Source organism: Poecile atricapillus, chromosome 17 (assembly GCF_030490865.1).
Source record: "Poecile atricapillus isolate bPoeAtr1 chromosome 17, bPoeAtr1.hap1, whole genome shotgun sequence".
Classification (NCBI taxonomy): domain Eukaryota; kingdom Metazoa; phylum Chordata; class Aves; order Passeriformes; family Paridae; genus Poecile; species Poecile atricapillus.
In genome coordinates this window covers 4,247,061-4,265,391 of record NC_081265.1, presented here as the reverse complement: position 1 = coordinate 4,265,391, position 18,331 = coordinate 4,247,061, and the positions used below count along the sequence as shown (strand labels likewise).

General features: G+C 43.0%; 1 protein-coding gene across 1 annotated transcript in view; it reads left to right on the top strand.

The window, feature by feature from the left end:
• Positions 1 to 18,331, top strand: part of RAB11FIP4 (RAB11 family interacting protein 4) — a 113,024-nt gene that overhangs the window by 20,550 nt on the left and 74,143 nt on the right. The window contains exon 2 of the mRNA XM_058852543.1: positions 11,876 to 11,963. Within this exon, the coding sequence (XP_058708526.1) occupies positions 11,876 to 11,963 (88 nt within the window). The remainder of the gene's footprint in view (positions 1 to 11,875; positions 11,964 to 18,331) is intronic.

The following is an 18,331-nucleotide window of genomic DNA, read 5'->3' as shown; positions in this document are numbered from 1 at the left end:
TCCATCAGCCCTCTCTGTGGGGAGCCCTCCATGAAACCACAGTCAGCAGTGGCAGAGAGACAGATGTAAAAATATCTGTTCAACTGAAGATGGTTACAAACCATGAAACTGCTTTAGTCTGTGGTGAGGAAACCTCACCAGTGAGATTTCCTCTGCTGAACTGGTCCAATGAAAGGTGCTCTCAGAAGGCTCCTTTTGTTATTTCAGGCTCTCAGCATTCCACCCCATGTTTCATACCTGTGTCTCTGCTACAGAGCTTTGCTGAAGGGTAAATTACTTCCTTGTTAATGTACTGGGTATGTTCTGAGAAGGAACACACAGCAGAGATTGAGAAAGCACAAAAACCTGTGGTTTTTTGGAGGTTGTACATGTTCAGCTATTAGCAGTTAACTGGCTTCTCCATTCCAGCACTGCAGTGAAATGCAGCTGGGTGAGGGCCTTGCAGTATAAATCTATTGTGATTTCTGCATTCTCTCACCTCTTGATTGTAACTCCTACAAGGCATCTTTATGTTGGAGGAAAATAGATGCAAGCACAGCTTTGGCAGGCTGGGAGAAGGCAGCAGCAGCAGAAGCACTGAGTGAGAGAAGTTGCACTGTGAAAGGTCTGGAAAACACAGAGTAATCAGTTTTTACCTATTTAGGGATTTCACAGGTGATCAATAAATTGCCAAGGGTGTTTAAACTGGTAACTGAAGAGGAATCTGTGAACTGAAAGGACAAGACGGGTCTGACTCTTAAAGGGACACAGCTAGTTTAGAAGTAGTGTTTTACCCTATATGTTGTACCTGGAATTGGGGTGAGGTACAATGGGAAGGATAAACCAATCCGCTCACCTCTTGTGTAGATGCTCCAGAGCAGAACTGCACATAATCTGGTGTTTGTAGGGGGTGTTCTACACCAGAGATAATAATTTGTGATAATAATAGTGACCATTTCTGACCTTATTTCTAGGGTCCATCTAAGAGAAGCTCTCCTGATTCCCTTAAACAGTGCCTGTTTGCTTTTACACTGAAAGGGTTGGTTGGTTTTGCTTTCCAAGCAAGTCATTTTCACTGTCTGTGACCCTGTGGTGACATGTTGTCATAATAACTACAGGGGACTTACATTTGCTGGAAAAATCAAAATGACATTTTTTTTTTGGTCAGGCTGTTTGGTTTGATTTTAATGTGGGAAAAAATTAATTCACATACTGATACATAAAGCATCAACAGATATCAAAATAAATCAGCATATACCTCTGGGATTTACTATGTAAATATACACATGTTGACAGAAAAGGCAAGCTACATCCCTACTAAAAGGCAGTTGGAAAAGGCAGCTGTAGAAATGAGCAAGATCAAAACAGTAACTTCTTAAAAGGCTTTAGAATGAAGCAATTTCACAGAACAGGAACAGCCCTGTGGATCTCCATGCTGTGCATACAGGCATGAACCGTCCAGCCCCACACACAGGTGGCCAGAAATGCCTCTCAAGTGACCATTATCCTGACTGACAGCTGGACTGGGAACAGTGACCTGCTTACCTGAGCCTGAGAGATGTGATTTTCCAGCTGATGGAAGTCACCACATCATTACCCAAATCTCTTTTTCAAAATCTGCCTTTTCCTACTTAGTCCCCAGGCCCAGCACACTTTGCAGTCCATTTGTTTCTGGACAAGAAGAGAAGGTGAAATCACATCAGTTGAGAAAAACACCTTTGTGTCAGATACTATCTTTCCAATACAGGGAACAGGGAGCTGAGAATGCTGTCCCTCAATCCCTCACTGAGCTTCTTACAATACCAAGGACTAATTGACAGCACATTCCTTGGGCACAATGCTAAAACACAAAAGTACAATCCTATCGTAGCTGTGCACCTTCATCTCTTTTTGGGTTTTCTTCTATTGCATTTCGGATCTTTCTACCATTCAGCCTTGTAACCATTTAGAAGTGCTAATGTTGACCAGGCTGTGATGGCTAATGAGGATGCACAGTGCAGGCAGTAGCATGAGGCACCCTTGTACAGCTTCTAAGGCTGCAAAGAGTGTTCATTTCCTATGCATTCAGGCTTTATATTTCTGTCCCTTTCTACACAAAAATGCTGGCTGATTATCATTCCTTCTAATGCCTTTCCCCTGGTGAAGATCAAATAGTAACGTGGATTTCTACCTGTGATTTTTATACAAAGTTTCCTCCAGTGCAGTTTGAATGACACATTTCTCCATAGGGGGATTGCTCAGGACATGGGAATGTGAGGTCTGAGGGGGGTTCTGGGCTGTGGCATTGCCTGGAGCTGGCAGCTGCAGCAAGGCACGGGGGGAATTAGGAAATATTAACACGGTGTGAGTGCTCTGGTCAGGAATCTGGCTGCTTATGAGAGCTGAGCAGGAAGGGCTCCCTCCTTCCCTCAGCCCCGGGTAATTTTGCTGTTGGTTGGGGGGTTTCTTGCTCCCCCATCTCAGCATTGACAGTCCCATGCTCATCCCCTGCTGTCACAGCCTGTTTATCCCTGCTTGCCTTTTCCTAACGTCAGAGGAGTCAGCTGCTGTTCAAACCTGTCACCCTGCTCCAGACTTGGTAATTATCCCACCGTAATGAGTGGCACTTACTGCTCATTTCCTTCCCTGGTCCTCGGGGAAGGACATTATCTCCCAGCCACACTTTTCTAAAGGTTAAGATCTCTCCCTTCAGCTAAGTGGAATATTGTTCCTTTAATCATACCTTTCTGCCTGATGTTTGTCATCTTAACTAATGTGTGCCTCCCTGAGCTGGATTCATCCCATACTCATTCCTCCCAGGATTTGTGTCAAAGCATTAATTTGCCATGAAATTTCTTTCATTCAGTTTAATTTCAGGACTGCTGCTCAGGCTTTTTCATTTGAGATCAGATCTTGAGGCCTACATTTCACACTCTGTATCTGTGAGCATGCCGAAAGCCAACCACATCCCCTTTGAATAGCTGGGTTCAAAACTGATTTCAGGAGACCAGGCTGAGAGACCTGAGGATGCCCAAATTGTGCTGCTCTGGGCAGGCCTCTGGCTGGCTCTGAGACCAAAATCTAAATTCTTTCTGAATGTAGATGTTGTGTGTGAAGCACAGCGCTGTGTGCTGGTTGCATATTGCTGGGTTAGCTTTGTGTGTTAAGGAGAGAATATAACAATAAAGCGCACAGTCAAGAGAAGTGGTTGTCTTAAGAGTAACACTTGCTTTGTAACTTTGAGGCTAGAAATCCAGTCTGTGAGGATTTGCTAACAAAACTGTAAAAAATACAATATCTTGTGCGTGCTGTTGCACTTAGCCGTGTTTTTTGACCTGTGAATCAGAGATGAGCAAGTGAAGTGCCATCGTACGGCTGGCACAAAAGTGCCTTGTTCTGGTTTTGTGTCTGCCGTGCAGTCTGGAGCCACTGCCTGGATTTCAGCACTCGTTTGGGGAATTTTCTGACGCTCCTGTTTAGCTCTGAGTGCTGTATTTTCACTGGTGTATCCCTGGGGACTCCCTGATGTCTGAGCTGCTGCTGTAACCAACCTACCTGACCTGCCCTGTCCCCCCACCCTCTCCAGCTCCTTCCTGCTGGCCTTCGGTATTTTATTTGTTCTTTGCAAACCATAACACCTCAATTAAAATGCAGTTGTGTCAGCAAAGAAGGCACCAAGAAAGTGTTTTCTGGCACTGTGGGCCCCAGCTCTCTCCCCAGTTTTACTACAAAACATGATCATTATTCTGAGAGTAGGTCCTGTTTGTCTGATGTCTCCCAACTGAGAGCCATGAAAAACATAATTCCGTGGAAATTCCCTGTATGTACTGATGAGAACCATCACACTCACCACAAGCTGCAGAGAGGAAGAAAATTTTCACTGAAAATCAATGCAGCACTTGTAGATAAACCTGATGTTATGCAAACATTTTCCTGTTCCTTGTTTAAAGGAAAACATGCTGCACCCACATGACCAATTGCCTCCTGTGTCTCTTGTGATCTATTTTCTGCTGTATTTGACTTATGCTGATGGGGACGATAATGGGCTGAGCCTCGTTTCAGCTTGTCACAGCTTTTGCTAACAGCCTTGTTTTCCCAGGCAGCCTTGGTTTCAACTCTGCTAGCTGCGGAGGAGAAGGTGTTAATGCAGCCCTGCTTATTTTAGCGAGTGAGTGAATCAGTGGTTTTAGGAAAACAGTTCAACACATTAACCCTTTGTTTCCAGAACAACACAAAAAAAAAAAATCACTGTAGAGTGAACAGATGGCTCGGCATATTTTTAGCCTTGCTCTCTGTTCCCATGGTATTCCAGACTGTGTGGGATTCCCCATAGACTGTTGTAAGATTGGTGGGCCCAGCCAAATGTCTTGTTTTGCAACACAGCATCAGAGGGAAGGAGGGAAATGAAATCCTGTTTAAGCAACTAAATGAAAGATTCTCAGTTCTCACATATCCATAGATCGTGGAGGAGACTGGAGAGAGGCTGGTCTTATGATTCTGGCACTTGCTCACTGTCAGCTGCTATGCTGCATTAAGAGGGACAAAATAAATGTGAATTACTCTTCTAGGGGTGTTGTGTGTGTAAACAATTGGTACATCCAAAGGTGTAGATTGGCAGAGGAAAAGCTCACCAGGATTTTGGTGGTTTCTGGCTTGAAGATAAAATAGGGGAAGGTAGTTTTTGTAGCTGTGAACTGTCTTTTTGGGATATGTACTTTGAGGAAGTTCTGAGAACTTCTTAATTCCAGGCGATGATCCTTTCTCAAGTGAGGTCAGATTCAGAGCTATTCACATGCACTCTGTTGCAAGATTTATTGGTGATTCTTTGTGGCTGTAAAACATTTTGTTGTGTAAGTAGAAAGGTTAACCAGTAAGGTATATGGTGTGAGAGAAAGAGGTTCCTTAAGAGTAATGACCTTTGGATCTCAGCTGTGGTTAGACACTCTCTGTAAGGATGATACCTAGAAAATTGAGGCATGTAATACGGTAAGAATTGTATTTGTTGTTATCCCAAATTAGGTTTGTGTCATCGTGTATTAAAGATTGCAAGTGATTTCTCAATGTGGAATAGAAATCATAGCATCAATTTTCCTAACACTGCCTGTATTTCTGTTATACATAAACATTCATTGAGGTTCATGGAGTATTATGTTCCCTTAATAGCTCATTTGCATATTAGAATGTTTTGAACAAATCTGTCCCTAATGTGTTCTCTCAGCACTACAGTGTGGCTCAGTCCTTTACCATCAGAAGATAACAAAATGCTATTAACATAACAAAATGCTGAAAACAAAATGACAAGTGTCTGCCCAGGGGGGCAGATTTCATTGCAGTAGAGCAGTTTAGAAATACCTGTGTGCCTGGTGTTCCATGTCCAGTCCAGGAGATGTATTCAGAGATGACAAACACCAGCCCGTGGGCAAGTGAGACAGGGTAAGAAACCCAGCAAGCTGGACCAGCTCCATGCAGGTTTAATTGCTGTCTTCAGCATCACTGTCTTTATGGTGCACTCTGAGTGTGGTGGCAGTATTGCCATCACCATTTTAAAGAAGGGAAAGACAAAGCAGATGAAATAATTTGCTGGTAACATCATGCTACTGGAAGACTTGCCACTCTGCCACAGCCCCATGGCCACTGCATACCACGTCCTTCCCCAGCAGCAGGGATCTCCCAGTCCAGATAAACCCTCCTGCCCTGGGATCCTACAGCTCCTGCCCTCCTCCCTCCAGAAGCTGAGACGAGGCAGTTCTGCCCTCCTCTGCTCCTTGTCCCTCTGTGCAGTGCTCCTCAGCCCAGCTCAGCAGATTGGAGCTGTGTCCCTGCCTTTGGGAAGGGCAGCAGCTGCCCTGCCGTGTGTGCTGCAGACCCGCAGTGCTCCACCACTCCTGCTCCAGCAGCTCCATGGCACTCACCATCTGTCACCCACCTGAGCCCAGGTGATGCTTGCACAGAGCTTTAATAACACATCAACACTAGAAGCTTCCTTTTTCCTCTGAATGCGCTCAGCCACCTGCAGTGCCTCTGGAGCCACCTCTTTCTTTCCATGCCTTTGTGATTCACTGATACATTTCACATCCTCCACACAGTGGATGTTTTCTCCATCTGGATAGCTGGTGGATATTTTTCTCCCCTTGGACCGAGGCCCCATGGACTCAGGTCATAGTTGGAAGAAGATGCAACTCCATGTGTTGAGGCTAAACCCAGGGAAGACAAGTGAATGGACTCCCTTTAATTTGATTAGACTTTTGCATTGCAGCCATTAGTACATGATGGATTTGACAGGTTTAGGAATTTGCTCAAAGTTGAGGCCAAGATTACTCAACAAATTTGCTTATGTCATTTAGGACACAATCCCAAGATCTGCCTTCCAGCTGGTAAATTGGGTGTGCACAGTTAAAGCAGAAACTGAAACAATCCTTTCTGTTTACAGAGAGCTCACAGAGCAGCCAACTTTCAGGCTTGAAGCCTGCAGATAAAGGGCAATGACTGATGCTTGAAATCAAAATTCAAAGCAAATTCAAAGCAAATTCAAAGCCATTGTTTCCAGCAATGATGTATGTCCCTGCATGCTTTGGGATCAGACAGCAGCTGATGGAAATTCATGATGCTGTTTGCAGTGGTATGAATTATTTACTATGCACAGTCTGCAAGGACTGAGTGGGCAGGCAGTTTGTTGGACTCGTGACTCTGAAACGCTGGCCTTCCACTCCTTAAATGTGTGACTGGGAACATGGTTCTGTGTGCTGTAGGGTCAGGCTCAGGGACAGCATCAGGTCATCTCATGTGACATCTTGAGATGATGACAGCTCAGAGTTTAACTCACTTATTCTAGGCAAGGTAAATCTTCCAGGTGTGTCTCACCTTCTCAAAAGGCCTCAGATGAAGGACTCCAATTGCTTTTTATAGTTCCAGATCCTTCCTGATTTATAGTTCTGGTGGGTAAACAATTGTGCTTTCCTTTTAATTGGACTCTGTTCAGTTTTATTTTGCAAATAATGCTTCTTTATGTCTTTCCTCTGCTACAGTGTTTGTGAACCTGCACTTCCCTGCTTGCAGAGGTCTTTATACCTCATAACAAATCATCACTTGATCTCCCTTTTGCCAAATTAAACAGAAGAAAACTCTCTTTTTTGGTTGCATAAGGTGTTTTAATTGTATGTCAGTTCTGTGCAACCTGTCTGTGTTTTCAGCATCTCATGTGACAGGGTACCACAACTGTGTGAGTGCTGGTTTCTCCAGTGTAATGTAAAATAATTTCCCGCTTCTTATGTTGCTTCCCTGAAATGCCACAATATCACAGAGAAATCTCTTTCTTTCCCATCCATCTATAAATCCCAGCTCATCAAAAGACAGCCCTTCTGACTGAAGAGCTCTGACATCTGGGACCACATCAATGCCAAGATCACCTGAGCCCAGGGGCCAGGGAAAAGAATGAGGGTGGGTCTCACGCACCCAGTGCTCTCATTGCCCAGCCCTGCAGCCAGAGCAGCATTTCAAACTGTCCAGGTGTAAACTTACACCCTTTCCAAATGTGGGAAAGGCCAGTCTGTTGAAACCAGGGCAAGTGCAGTTGTGCTGCTCCTTGTATAAATCATGTGGGAGGCTCTCTAATTCCACCCTACGGCATTTACATGTTTAATCTCCTTTTGCTGTTTTTTTGAGGTTTCTCACAAATGCTTCTGCCTCAGGAGATCCTGCCCAAATGTCACTGCCACAGCACAGCCTGACCTTTTCCTGCAAGTGCTTGTGTTGCCTTTGTCACAGCTCCCAGGTGTTCCCTGCTCGCACTTCAGGGTGAGACGTGCTCACAGACTCCTGCAGTATGAAGGCAAACTGCTGAGACAAGTTGTTTATTTCCAATGGCATCTTCTGGCTGTGATTTGAATCCCACTGCAAGATTTCAGTGGATAGAGCTGGTGTGGGATCCCTCTGAATCGGTTACCTCTGAGTCTTACAAATTTATTTTTTTGTGTGTTAACAGAATCTCTTACATTTTGAAGAAAATTAAGTGAGGTCAGTAGAGGTCTGAGTTTCCTCTTGCCTGCAAATGGAAGCAGGATTCAGTTCCAGTCAGAAAATCTTTGCTGGAAAAAGTACTGATGCTGTCTTGGCAGCTTCAGTACAAGAGCTGGCCAGAGGTCCAGAGGGGATTCCTTGGCTATTCAGTACAGGTGCCCCTGTTTTGAACTCACTTGCAAGAAAAGATCAGTTTCAATAAATCTAAGTGTTCCCAGCCTCCTCTTATGTGTCAGAAAGCAGCATGGGGCAAACACCCCTTTGCAGGGCAGTCAGGATGGCTGGAAAACCCAAGAGACAGGAGGCAAACACCTCGGCTGAAGTAAGGAGTTATTACAATGGAGAAACATGTTTGCATTGAAAGGGTAATCACCCATTCATCCAAGTGAGTTAAACAATAGGATAGAGGTTTGGTTTTCTCCAGTTGTTTCCCAAAGAAAAATTATTTATTTCTTCTCTCTGAGATTTATGTCTTCTCTCTGACTATTGGATGCCTACTGAAGGGTTCATTAGAGACACCCTTGCTGCTGCCAAAAGAACCAGCTGGATTATTGAGCCTGCAGATCATTTTTTTCTGCCTTATTCACTTCCTACACTGAAAAACTAGTTTGCAATCCTCATTTGTGCTGTCTATCCCACGTGGTGGGGAACTGCTCTGTGCAGAGAAGAGTGTCTGTTCCCAGCCCAAAACACATCACTCATTGTGATGGCTTCTGATGTTAAACTCTGGAGCACACGGTGCTCCCTGTGCTGCCTGTAGGCATCACAACAATCACACACTCATTTCACACTGAATTTTGTCAGCAGTTGGTTTTGTGGTCCTGTGTCCCTTGCCAGGGGATGAGCAGAGGCCAGCACAGCCCAGAGATGTGGGGCAGAGGAGGCTGAGTGTGCCCAGGACTGGCACATCCTGCACATCCCATGTGTGCAGAACTGGGCTGTGCTGCCCATTCCATTATCAGGACAGAGCTGCTGTTCCCTCATTCCCTGGCAGAGGCTGTGGACTCCCCAAGTCCCAGGGGTTTGTTTACTGCAAAAGGTTTCAGTGTCACCCAGCCTGCCAGGTAAGCTGACAAATCCATAAGCTTCCTCAGGCAATGAAGAAAGAAAACAACTTTTGATTCATTGTGGGTAACCAACCCTTTCTGAGAAGGAGGAGAGGACTTTATTTCTTTACAAAGTGAAGCAGAAGGGTGGTTTATATAGTGTGGACACCAGACAAGATTTAGAGATAGCTGTAGTTTATTTGGCCACAGATTGAAATTTAACTTAAAGCAATGCCTTCAGTCTGGAATTAACTAGGAAGAGCTTCTTGCCTTGTTCCAGAAAGCTACTGGTAAAAATGCATGGTCAAGTACACTGCAGGCTCTTGAAAACTGTGCACAAATATGCAAGGATTTATGTACCAAATACATGTTTATATTACTTCACAAACCCTATACAAGTACCCATGCAAACGTAGGCCCTGTTGATTGAGATTCTTTTATCCCCTGACCTGTGCTGGGAGCTGTGTTTATTCCTGGCTAAAGATGTGAGCACTGATGGCATTAATTCCATCAGGCTGTTCTGTAAATTCTTCATTATCTCCTGCACTGATGTCAGTTATTTGCGTTGTAATTTCCAATTGAAAACCTGGAAATTAGATTTAGGGGAAACTGGACACTGAAGCACTTTGCTCAGGTGATAATTTCATTTACTGTTAAGACATTGCTTAGACCTAAATGTGAACTCTTCCTCCATAATACACACTCCCAGACACAGAACAACTCATTTAATTTTATTTCAAAAGTGTAATTTTATATGTCTGAGCAACTGGTAGACTAAAGTCATTGGATCAACTTTGAGAAATAAACTTAAAGTGCCAGATTCACTGTGAACACCCAGTGACACCGCTGTGTTATAGCACAATATTAAATAGACTAGAGGTTTCCCAGCTGGCTGCAGGAATCTGTGCATTATAACCTACAACACAATTGTTGTTCATGAAGGTGACAGGGATAACACTGACCTGGATTTTCCGTATCAAGCATGTCTCTCCTTAATTGGTTTCAGTCAGGATTTTCAGCTGGTCTGGTGTGCATTGACTACACACTCTGGTTTCTATTGAAGTGGCTTTTATTTTGGAAACACAGGTGTGTGTTCTGCTGCTCTAAATTAATGGGGTTACAGTAATTTCTTGTGATGCCAGGGTGGGAATTTGATCATGAGTCACACCGTAGTTGACATCTGGACTCCACTGCCCAGCTGGCAGGACTGGAGCTGTGGAAGCCTTCTGCAATATGAAAATTTTAAGAAAATGTCTAACTTGTAATGGGCTCTGAACTCATAGCTCCTAACTTGCCCTGCCCACATGAGGTGATTTTTTATTTTCCCTAAGAAAAGGAGAGGGGAAAGGATTCAGTTTAAGGATCAAACTGTGGCTTTCTCATTCAACATAGAATTTTGCATATGAGTAAAAATTTTGTTCTTTTTTTCATCCAGATCTGCTTGTTCTAAATGAGCCCTCTGGCTTATCATAGCAGTTATTGGTACAGAGGGAATTTATAGGCACTGAGAAGTGCTTGTAGGAAGAAGTGTCATGCGCACACATTAGTGCATTATCTGCAGGGCTTTGGGAAACTGCTGGGCTTTTGCAAGCACGTGGGAAAAAAACACACCAGAAAATTGAGAAACTGGGTCATCTGGATTCATTTGCTGCGTCTTTCCAGCTGGGCTTTTGTTGTTGCTCAGACTGACATATCTGAGCTCACACAGATTGTGCTGCAGCAGGATTCTGTGGCATCCTCCACCCCTGCTGTCCCTGCACTCAGCTTCTTCATACTCCTGGGTGTCTGGAGGGCCCAGGAAGGGCAGGGTTGTGTGGAGCTGGCTGTGAGCTCTTACGAGCAGCAAGAGGCTGTCTCTGCCCTAGTGAGGGTCCCTGCAAGGTGCTACAGGCAAAGGCACAGGCACACAAGGGATGTAGCAAGCTCCAGCAGCATGCTTGTAAGAAAGAACAGCCAGCTGTGTGTCCAGGTGTGTTCTCAGCTCCCTGGACTCTTCTGCCTCTTACCTTATTCTTCTTCATCTACTTGTTCCTCCATTTCTTTTTTTCAAAGACAGTGCAAGAACCTCTCCAGTCTAGGCTGCTTTTCTTCCTCTATCCCAAAACTCTCCTGAAAAATTTGCCAGACCATTTTTGGGGTAGGTGCTAATTTGGTGGCTGTGTTTAAACTCAGCATAATCTCATTCTATTGGTGAATAATGATCAGAAAGGCTAAACTGTGAAGCTGAGATTATAAGGAGTAAGTGTGTTGCTTTTTTGCACAGTGTACTGGACCCAACCATTTTGTGTCTCACCACATGAACATATTTTCATACTGTTAATTTTCCTGTACGAAAATTATATTCTCTGCTGCGTCAAGAAAGTTTGTTTTCATTCCAAGTACCCAATGAGTTTTCTCTCCTATAATCTAGATTATTCAGGGAATGAGACTGCTATGGGCTGTGCACATCTTTGTCTGTCCTTTCTCCTTCCCTGAGAACTTGTGACAAGAGGGGTGGAGAATCACTAAGGTTTTAAGTTCCTCTGAGCTGAATGCATGGCAAGAGCTCCCAGAGAAGGAGATTCTGCTAGCACCCTGCTCTATGGTGAGAGGATAAGTCACAGATTCACCCCTTATTAAGCTTCTGAGATCCCCATAGGACAGGATTGATGTGTCCCAGCTGTTTTGGTCAGAGCACACGCTTTACTCAACACCAGTGTCATACAAGACATGATTTCTCCTTGCAGAACCATTTACTGGCTGGTTCAAGTGAACGGTGTGGGTATTCTTGTAGTCCTCTGTGGAAGATATAGACTGTATTAGAGCAACAGATGATACACCAATCTCAACACATATTTTATCATCTTTTATTTTAGGTGGAAAAACTGGCAAAGTACTTGGACCCAAATGATTTGGGAAGAATCAATTTTAAGGACTTCTGTCACGGAGTTTTTGCTATCAAAGGTATGTGCATATTTCTTAAAAATAATCCCCTTCAGTTCCACTAATGTTTCTCTGGTTGCAGAAAATGTAATGATCAAAGACATCCTCTCTTTTAACTGTGGTTATTTGTAGTGACAGTAGAGAAACTGGGAACAGAGCCAGGATATTTTTCCTTTTTGTGCATCTCATGTATGGTGAGCAATGCTAGAGTTCTTGCATCCATAGGTGCTTGGGCATTGGTTTACTGCTAATTTTTGTCAGAATAAGGGCGCTGTGGTTTAAAGACAAATACAGCAGAAGAAAGAGTAGCTTTGTGGATAACAGGCAGGGTTCAGGTTTGATACTTCCAGATTCTGATCTTGTGCTGCCACTGATTCACCTCAGGGAGTTAAGGAGTCCTTGGGTTTTTGGTTCTCTCCTAGGAAATTTAAAACTATTCTATTCCTCTTGAGGTATCTGCAAGGTATAATTAATTTGTGTTGTCAGGGTACCTGGGGTCATGTATTGGAAGTAAATGAGTTATTTACAGGTTGGCCATGCAAACCCTGAAGATGGAGATCAGGTGGATCCAACCACCTCCTCTCCAAGGAGACAGTCCTTTACAGAAGACACAGACATAGTTATGCAGTGAGAAGCTGCTCTCAATCAATGGTTTTGGAGACACCATCCAAGGTAAAACTGATGTGTTTGAAGAGAAGGCAAGAAAAAGTCCAGGAGGAAAGTTATTACATTTGTAATAACAGACGAGGACACAGACCCTAAAGTCTCTGCTGGAGGTTTTCCTTGAGCAGAAAATGCTGTATCAAACTGAATTCTAGTTTTAAGGAAGACACAAGCTCTGTAAATCATCTGTAAATCATCTGTAAATCTCTGTAAATCATCTTTCTTCTGTAATTCACAGTCTAAAGATTGCACAAATGCACAAAATATGATCAGGAAGGGATAGAAATGACCCAGAGCATCTCTTCTGTGGTAACTGTACCCTTGTCCATGTTCCCTCAGTGATGGAGTGGGCAGCTGCATCTCCTCTACTGTGGGGACAGTGTGAGAATATTGAGTTATCAAAGTCATGAGGCCTTGGGGGTTTTCATCCTTGCTCACTTTGTGGGAACTGATTCTTGTTCATATCCTTAGGTTTAATCCTGCAAAGATGTGACCAGATCAAACTGCCTGGTGTACCTTGCACCCCAAGTTTATGAATAGCTTAAAAGCCCAGGTGTGGAGCATGTAGGCTCCAAATCCTTGGTGTAATGGTTGTCAGGATGTATCTGTGGAAAGATGGAGAAAAATCACCGAATTCTGCAGCATCACTAGAGCTCCCTTAGCACATCATTAGCATTTCAAGACTTACACAGACTCAGTGCTAAGTGTTTATCATTGAAGCAGCAGCAGCTGTATCTATTTCTGATAAGACACTGTGCTGCATGTTTTCACAGCATCTCTTTACAAAAGCTGCTTCTATTGCTCACCTCACAGCATGGAAATTTTATTCATCTTTGGCTACCTGCCATATTTTCCTTAAAAATTGAATTGGTTACATTAAAGTTCAGAAAGGTCATGTCTCCCTTGCAGAATGGAAAGCCTCCACCATACTGTCTTAGTGCAACCATATCCCAAAGGGAGTAGCAGGCTTATTATCAAACAAAAGCAATTTGTCTTGGCAGCAACAGATTATAAATATGATTCTTTGACATCTCAGCCTATTACAGTTGCTTGGGGCAGTCAGATTAATGGAGCAAAATGAGATGCTACTATAAATCCAGTGGGGTTTTCAGTAATAGAGTATGAAGTTGTGCTATTCTTAGCACTGGAAGCCAAATGTTTAAATTCAAGCTTTACAGTCCTAATGCCTTACTGTATTTCTAATTTATGATACTTCAAATTAATTTGTCTTATAGATGCTTGCCTTTATATTATGGTGACAAAATTGTTTGCTGCACAGAGGTGTCAAGATTTCTTGGTGTTTGAGTGTCTTGAATTTATTTAAATCATGATGTTTGAGATATCTAAGAGCAACAGATTCAAATCAGAGTTGATCTGTGATGATTTTGGTTTGAGCATTTCATATCCAGAGTTGGATTTCAATGAAAAGCCAAATGCTGGCACTGAAAAAATCCCAAATATCTGAGTGTTTAATGTTCTGTAACTGGTTGATAGAGAAACTCCTACCCTTGGGTCTAAAATCTGCAGCTTGTCCTCTCTCCTCCATAAACCAGGGCTTTTTACTCCTGCATGGTACAAATGAGAAGTGTTGTGTTCCTCTACAAATGGACATCCAGCCTTGTCTCTTCCTTAGTGCTTCAGAGCTGGATAAACCTCCTGGCATATGAGTCATGTACCTCTGCAGCAGCTGCTGGGATTGTCAGGTGGAAAACAGTTCATTTCCTTCTGCTGCTGAGTAGCAGGAGCTGTGGATAAGGATGAACGATCTCACTGGCAGCAGGATCTTGGGAAGTGGTGGAGAGGATTTGTTCAAGTGGAGGTAAATGTGCTAGAGAGCAGTAGTGTGTTGGAGTAGCTCATTCCCACTGTGTCTCTGGGGTGGAATACTGGACAGGTGTGGTGCTTACTATTTTTGGAAAGCTTTGCTTCTTTTGCTGGTCTTTTGTGGATTAAAGGACTTTGTCTCAGCATCTGTGCTGAGTCCCTGCTGTCTAGGCTGCTTTCCCCATGCAATTAGGCTCTGCCAGAGCCAGGGATAGGTTTGCCATTGAATTTAAAGCTTTGCAGCAATTTCATTGGAATGCCAGAGTATGAAGGTTTTACTTGTGCTGAAGCTGCCCTCTCTATCTGCTGCCTGCAGAGCTTTAATAACTCTCTGCCTGTAGAGCAATTGCCATGAAATAACACCTGTAGCCTCTTGCCTAAGTGTTCTGTGGCACTGTCAGAGACACTGAGAGCAGCCAGAATATCACTCAAAGGCTGAATTCTCATTAATTTCAGCAGGGTCAGCATGGGAACCATTACTGTTTGCTCAGCAGAGCCAATGGCTTGTTTTGCTGTTCTGAATTTATATTGTACTGATCCAGTAAATATTTTCTGCCACTTGTAATACTTCAAGGCTTGAGTGGAGCTGTTAATTCCCTGTGCTCTGCAGGCTGGTGGGTTCCACAGTCAGATAGGTTTGCAGGACCAGGCTCTAACTGAGCCTGACCTGTTCCTAGTATTTTAAGATTTCTATTGTCTTTCCAATAATCTCTTTGCTTTGATATTCTGCTTAAAAGTACCCAAGCCCTGACAAATAAAGGGGGAGCTCCCCCTACTGCTCTCGGTGTTACAGCTCACAGGGATGAGAGGGTACTGTATGAACACAGATTTATACAGAATTAAAATACAAAGGCAGGTGCATTCTGACTTCATAACTTATTTTAACCATGAAAACAGTGCTGACTGCTGTGTATTATTTGGAGGGTCATGGCTTTTATAATGGGAGAGACTGAGCCACATCAGCACAGAGCATTTCTGCATTTATGAATCTGTGTGCTTTAGCAGAATCACTGTTTTTTCAGATTAAATCATACAGCCTGTTGTTCTCCTGGAGCAAGGGAGTCTTTCCCTCATCTCACAGAAGTTTTAAGGACATTGTAGTTATGCTCTGTAATGGAATTTGGAAATGGAGAGTTGTAGGAGATCCTTCATATTCATTAACAGTGAGGAAGAAGCACAGCTGTGAATTTATACACTTCCCCACCTGCAGCAATAGCAACCTTTGAATCTTCAAAATTCTGTGTAGTAACACAGACCATTATGTGCCTTCAAAAATCCATCTCTGTGCTTCCCTAGATCCTGAGGCATCTAATTACCACAGCTGGTTGGAAAGCTTCTAGAAGCAGGCTATATATAAGCAGCTAAAAGTTAAAAAGTAGATATGTTTCTCTTTGAGTTCCTAGCACTTTTTAATGAAAATTTCAAGAACACAGATTTGCCCAAAGTTCCAAATAAATGTTCCAAAAGAGATGTTGGCTGTTCAGCTAGCTCAGATTGTGATAGGTTATTTGAACTGTGAAATAATATGAAAATAATACAGTACGAATTTTGATGGTGCTTTTTCAAAACAAAGTTTTCTAAAGCAGAATATTTCTGAGTTTCTGTTGCACTGGAGATTATTTTTTTTCCTAATAGCTTTTATAGTTTCATTCAGATGCTCCAAGCAAACATATTTCTCATAAAACCAGTGCCAAGTTTTGGCCATCTCCTTCAATTAATTGTAAAATCTAATTTGCAGTCCCATAGCTGAGAAAAGTGTTGTACCAGCCGTGCCCTGAAAATCCAGCATGGACTAAGAGATGGGTATGTTGCAGTCATGTAAAAGGGGGTTTATTTGCCTATAAAATCTAGGACCAGGACAGCTGCACAAGCATGGGAATTTCAGCAAAGCACATCAGAAAACCCCAAAGTCCACATGAACCCGTTTAGGTTCTATAGATCTCAAAATTCAATGAGGCTGTAACTGGAGATGATCTGATGGATCTCTCAGTTCTGGAAAGAATAACTTACTGCCAGGAGTGGTGCTTGGGATGGCTCCAGGGACAAAGACTGCCAGTGAATGGGAAGAGCTGAGCTATCCTGGAAATAATTACCCTAGAGCTGCTCAATGAACTGCAGTTGGCTACTCCTGAAAGTACTTGAGAGTTTTCTAAGACTTAACTAAATTTCACTAAATACACCCTGAAACCATAAATGAGTCTAATACACCACTAAAGATCCATGGGCAGATAAAGTAAAAAGCTACTGCTGTTAGGAAAAATGCCAGAAACCAACCACATTCAATTAGGCAACCAGATTTGATTTCCTATAGTGTTAAAACTGCTTAATTGCCTGTGAAAATTGTCTAATGTGTTATGGGTTAAGTCTTCTTCTTGTAGCATTTGCAGGAAAAAGCTTTGCTAAAATTGAGTTTATTTGTGGTCAGAATGTCTGTTTGTAAATTGAATGTTTGTTAGGGTGTGAAAACCATTTTTTAAATTAAACTGATTGTAAATTTGTAAAATTATTTCATAAGGGATATCATACCAGCCTGAGTGAAAAAGTTAAAGGTTTATGTCTTCCCCTTCAGTGACTTGTAAATTACTTTCATCGCTTAGGACTAAAGCTGACCCAGTTCTGGCCAAATGAATCGTGTTTGCTTTTGCATTTGTAGTATTAGGATAAATATTTTTTAACTCAGGTAATTTTGATAGACCAGACTAGAGAGTGACTCAGTGCTTTGTTAAACTAGAGTTTGTACACATCCATATTTCAGAGTCTCTTGAGTGGACAGAGAAGCTGCTTCTGTGCTTGGCTCGTCAGGTGTCTTTACCCAGGGAAGAAAACTCAGCAGCTTCTGGCCACTCTCCTTCTGGGATCTGATTGTTTAGTCCTTTCTCCAGACACAAGCTTGCTGCCAGTCTGTGTCACAGTGATGATTTACATCGAGCACAGCCTTTCACAGAGTGTTTCTCTGTAAAGGACACCCTTCAGTGCAGCTGCAGCACCTGAGCTATTCCTGGGTTACTCTTTCCTCTGTCTGCTGCCTCACTTTTATTGCAGTGCAGCTAAGTCTTCTTGCCAAGTGCTGCCCAGAAATGTAGATTAAATTCTCCCAACTGCAGCAAAGAGAACATTGAGCACATTAATATCTCACGATACAGGTAGACATCCAATGAAATATCTCTAATCAGCCATGTAAGTGGCTTTCAGTTCTACCTCTTCCAGGAACATGAATTTATAGCCATAGTAGGACATCTCTAGTGCAAGAGGTTCTTAAAGTAGCCAGGAATTATTCCTTTTCTTCATTGCAATGGGTTATTTTTGGACAGATTCTAGCCTTGGGTGCACACTGCTGCACAGCTTGAAATATCCACCATGGCAGTACTGCAGACCTCAGCACACAGGGTTCTGCTCAGGAGTGGTTCTGCTAGCAAAGAGCAAATCTTTGTCCAGTACCTTCCTATTTCCATATTAAAATTTGCCAGAATAAACCTTGATTTGTTGTTTTTTTTTCTGTCTGGACTGTGTCACACTAATTTAGCTCGCTGGCACTTCCCAGGCTGCAAGCCAGGATGTGTTCTGGTAATAAGAACACACATGCACAGCATCTGAGACACTCCAGTGTTCCCTCTTTATGTTACACCATTGTGTAACCCTCCTGGAATACCTGAAAAATTCAAATTATATTTAGATGAGGGGACCAAAAGGTGAGATTATATTGGCAATGTTGCAGAAAAACACTGAATAAGAAAGCTGATGCATCGCCTGACTGCACATCACCTTCCAGGTGATAAGGGGTGGTCCAAGGAAGAGACCAGCATCTGTTCCCCAGAGTGAAGAGATTCCAGTTTGTGTCCTCACAGGGAAGAGGAGAACAGAGAACTTCTTAAAACTCAATTCTTAACAGGAATTTAAAAAGC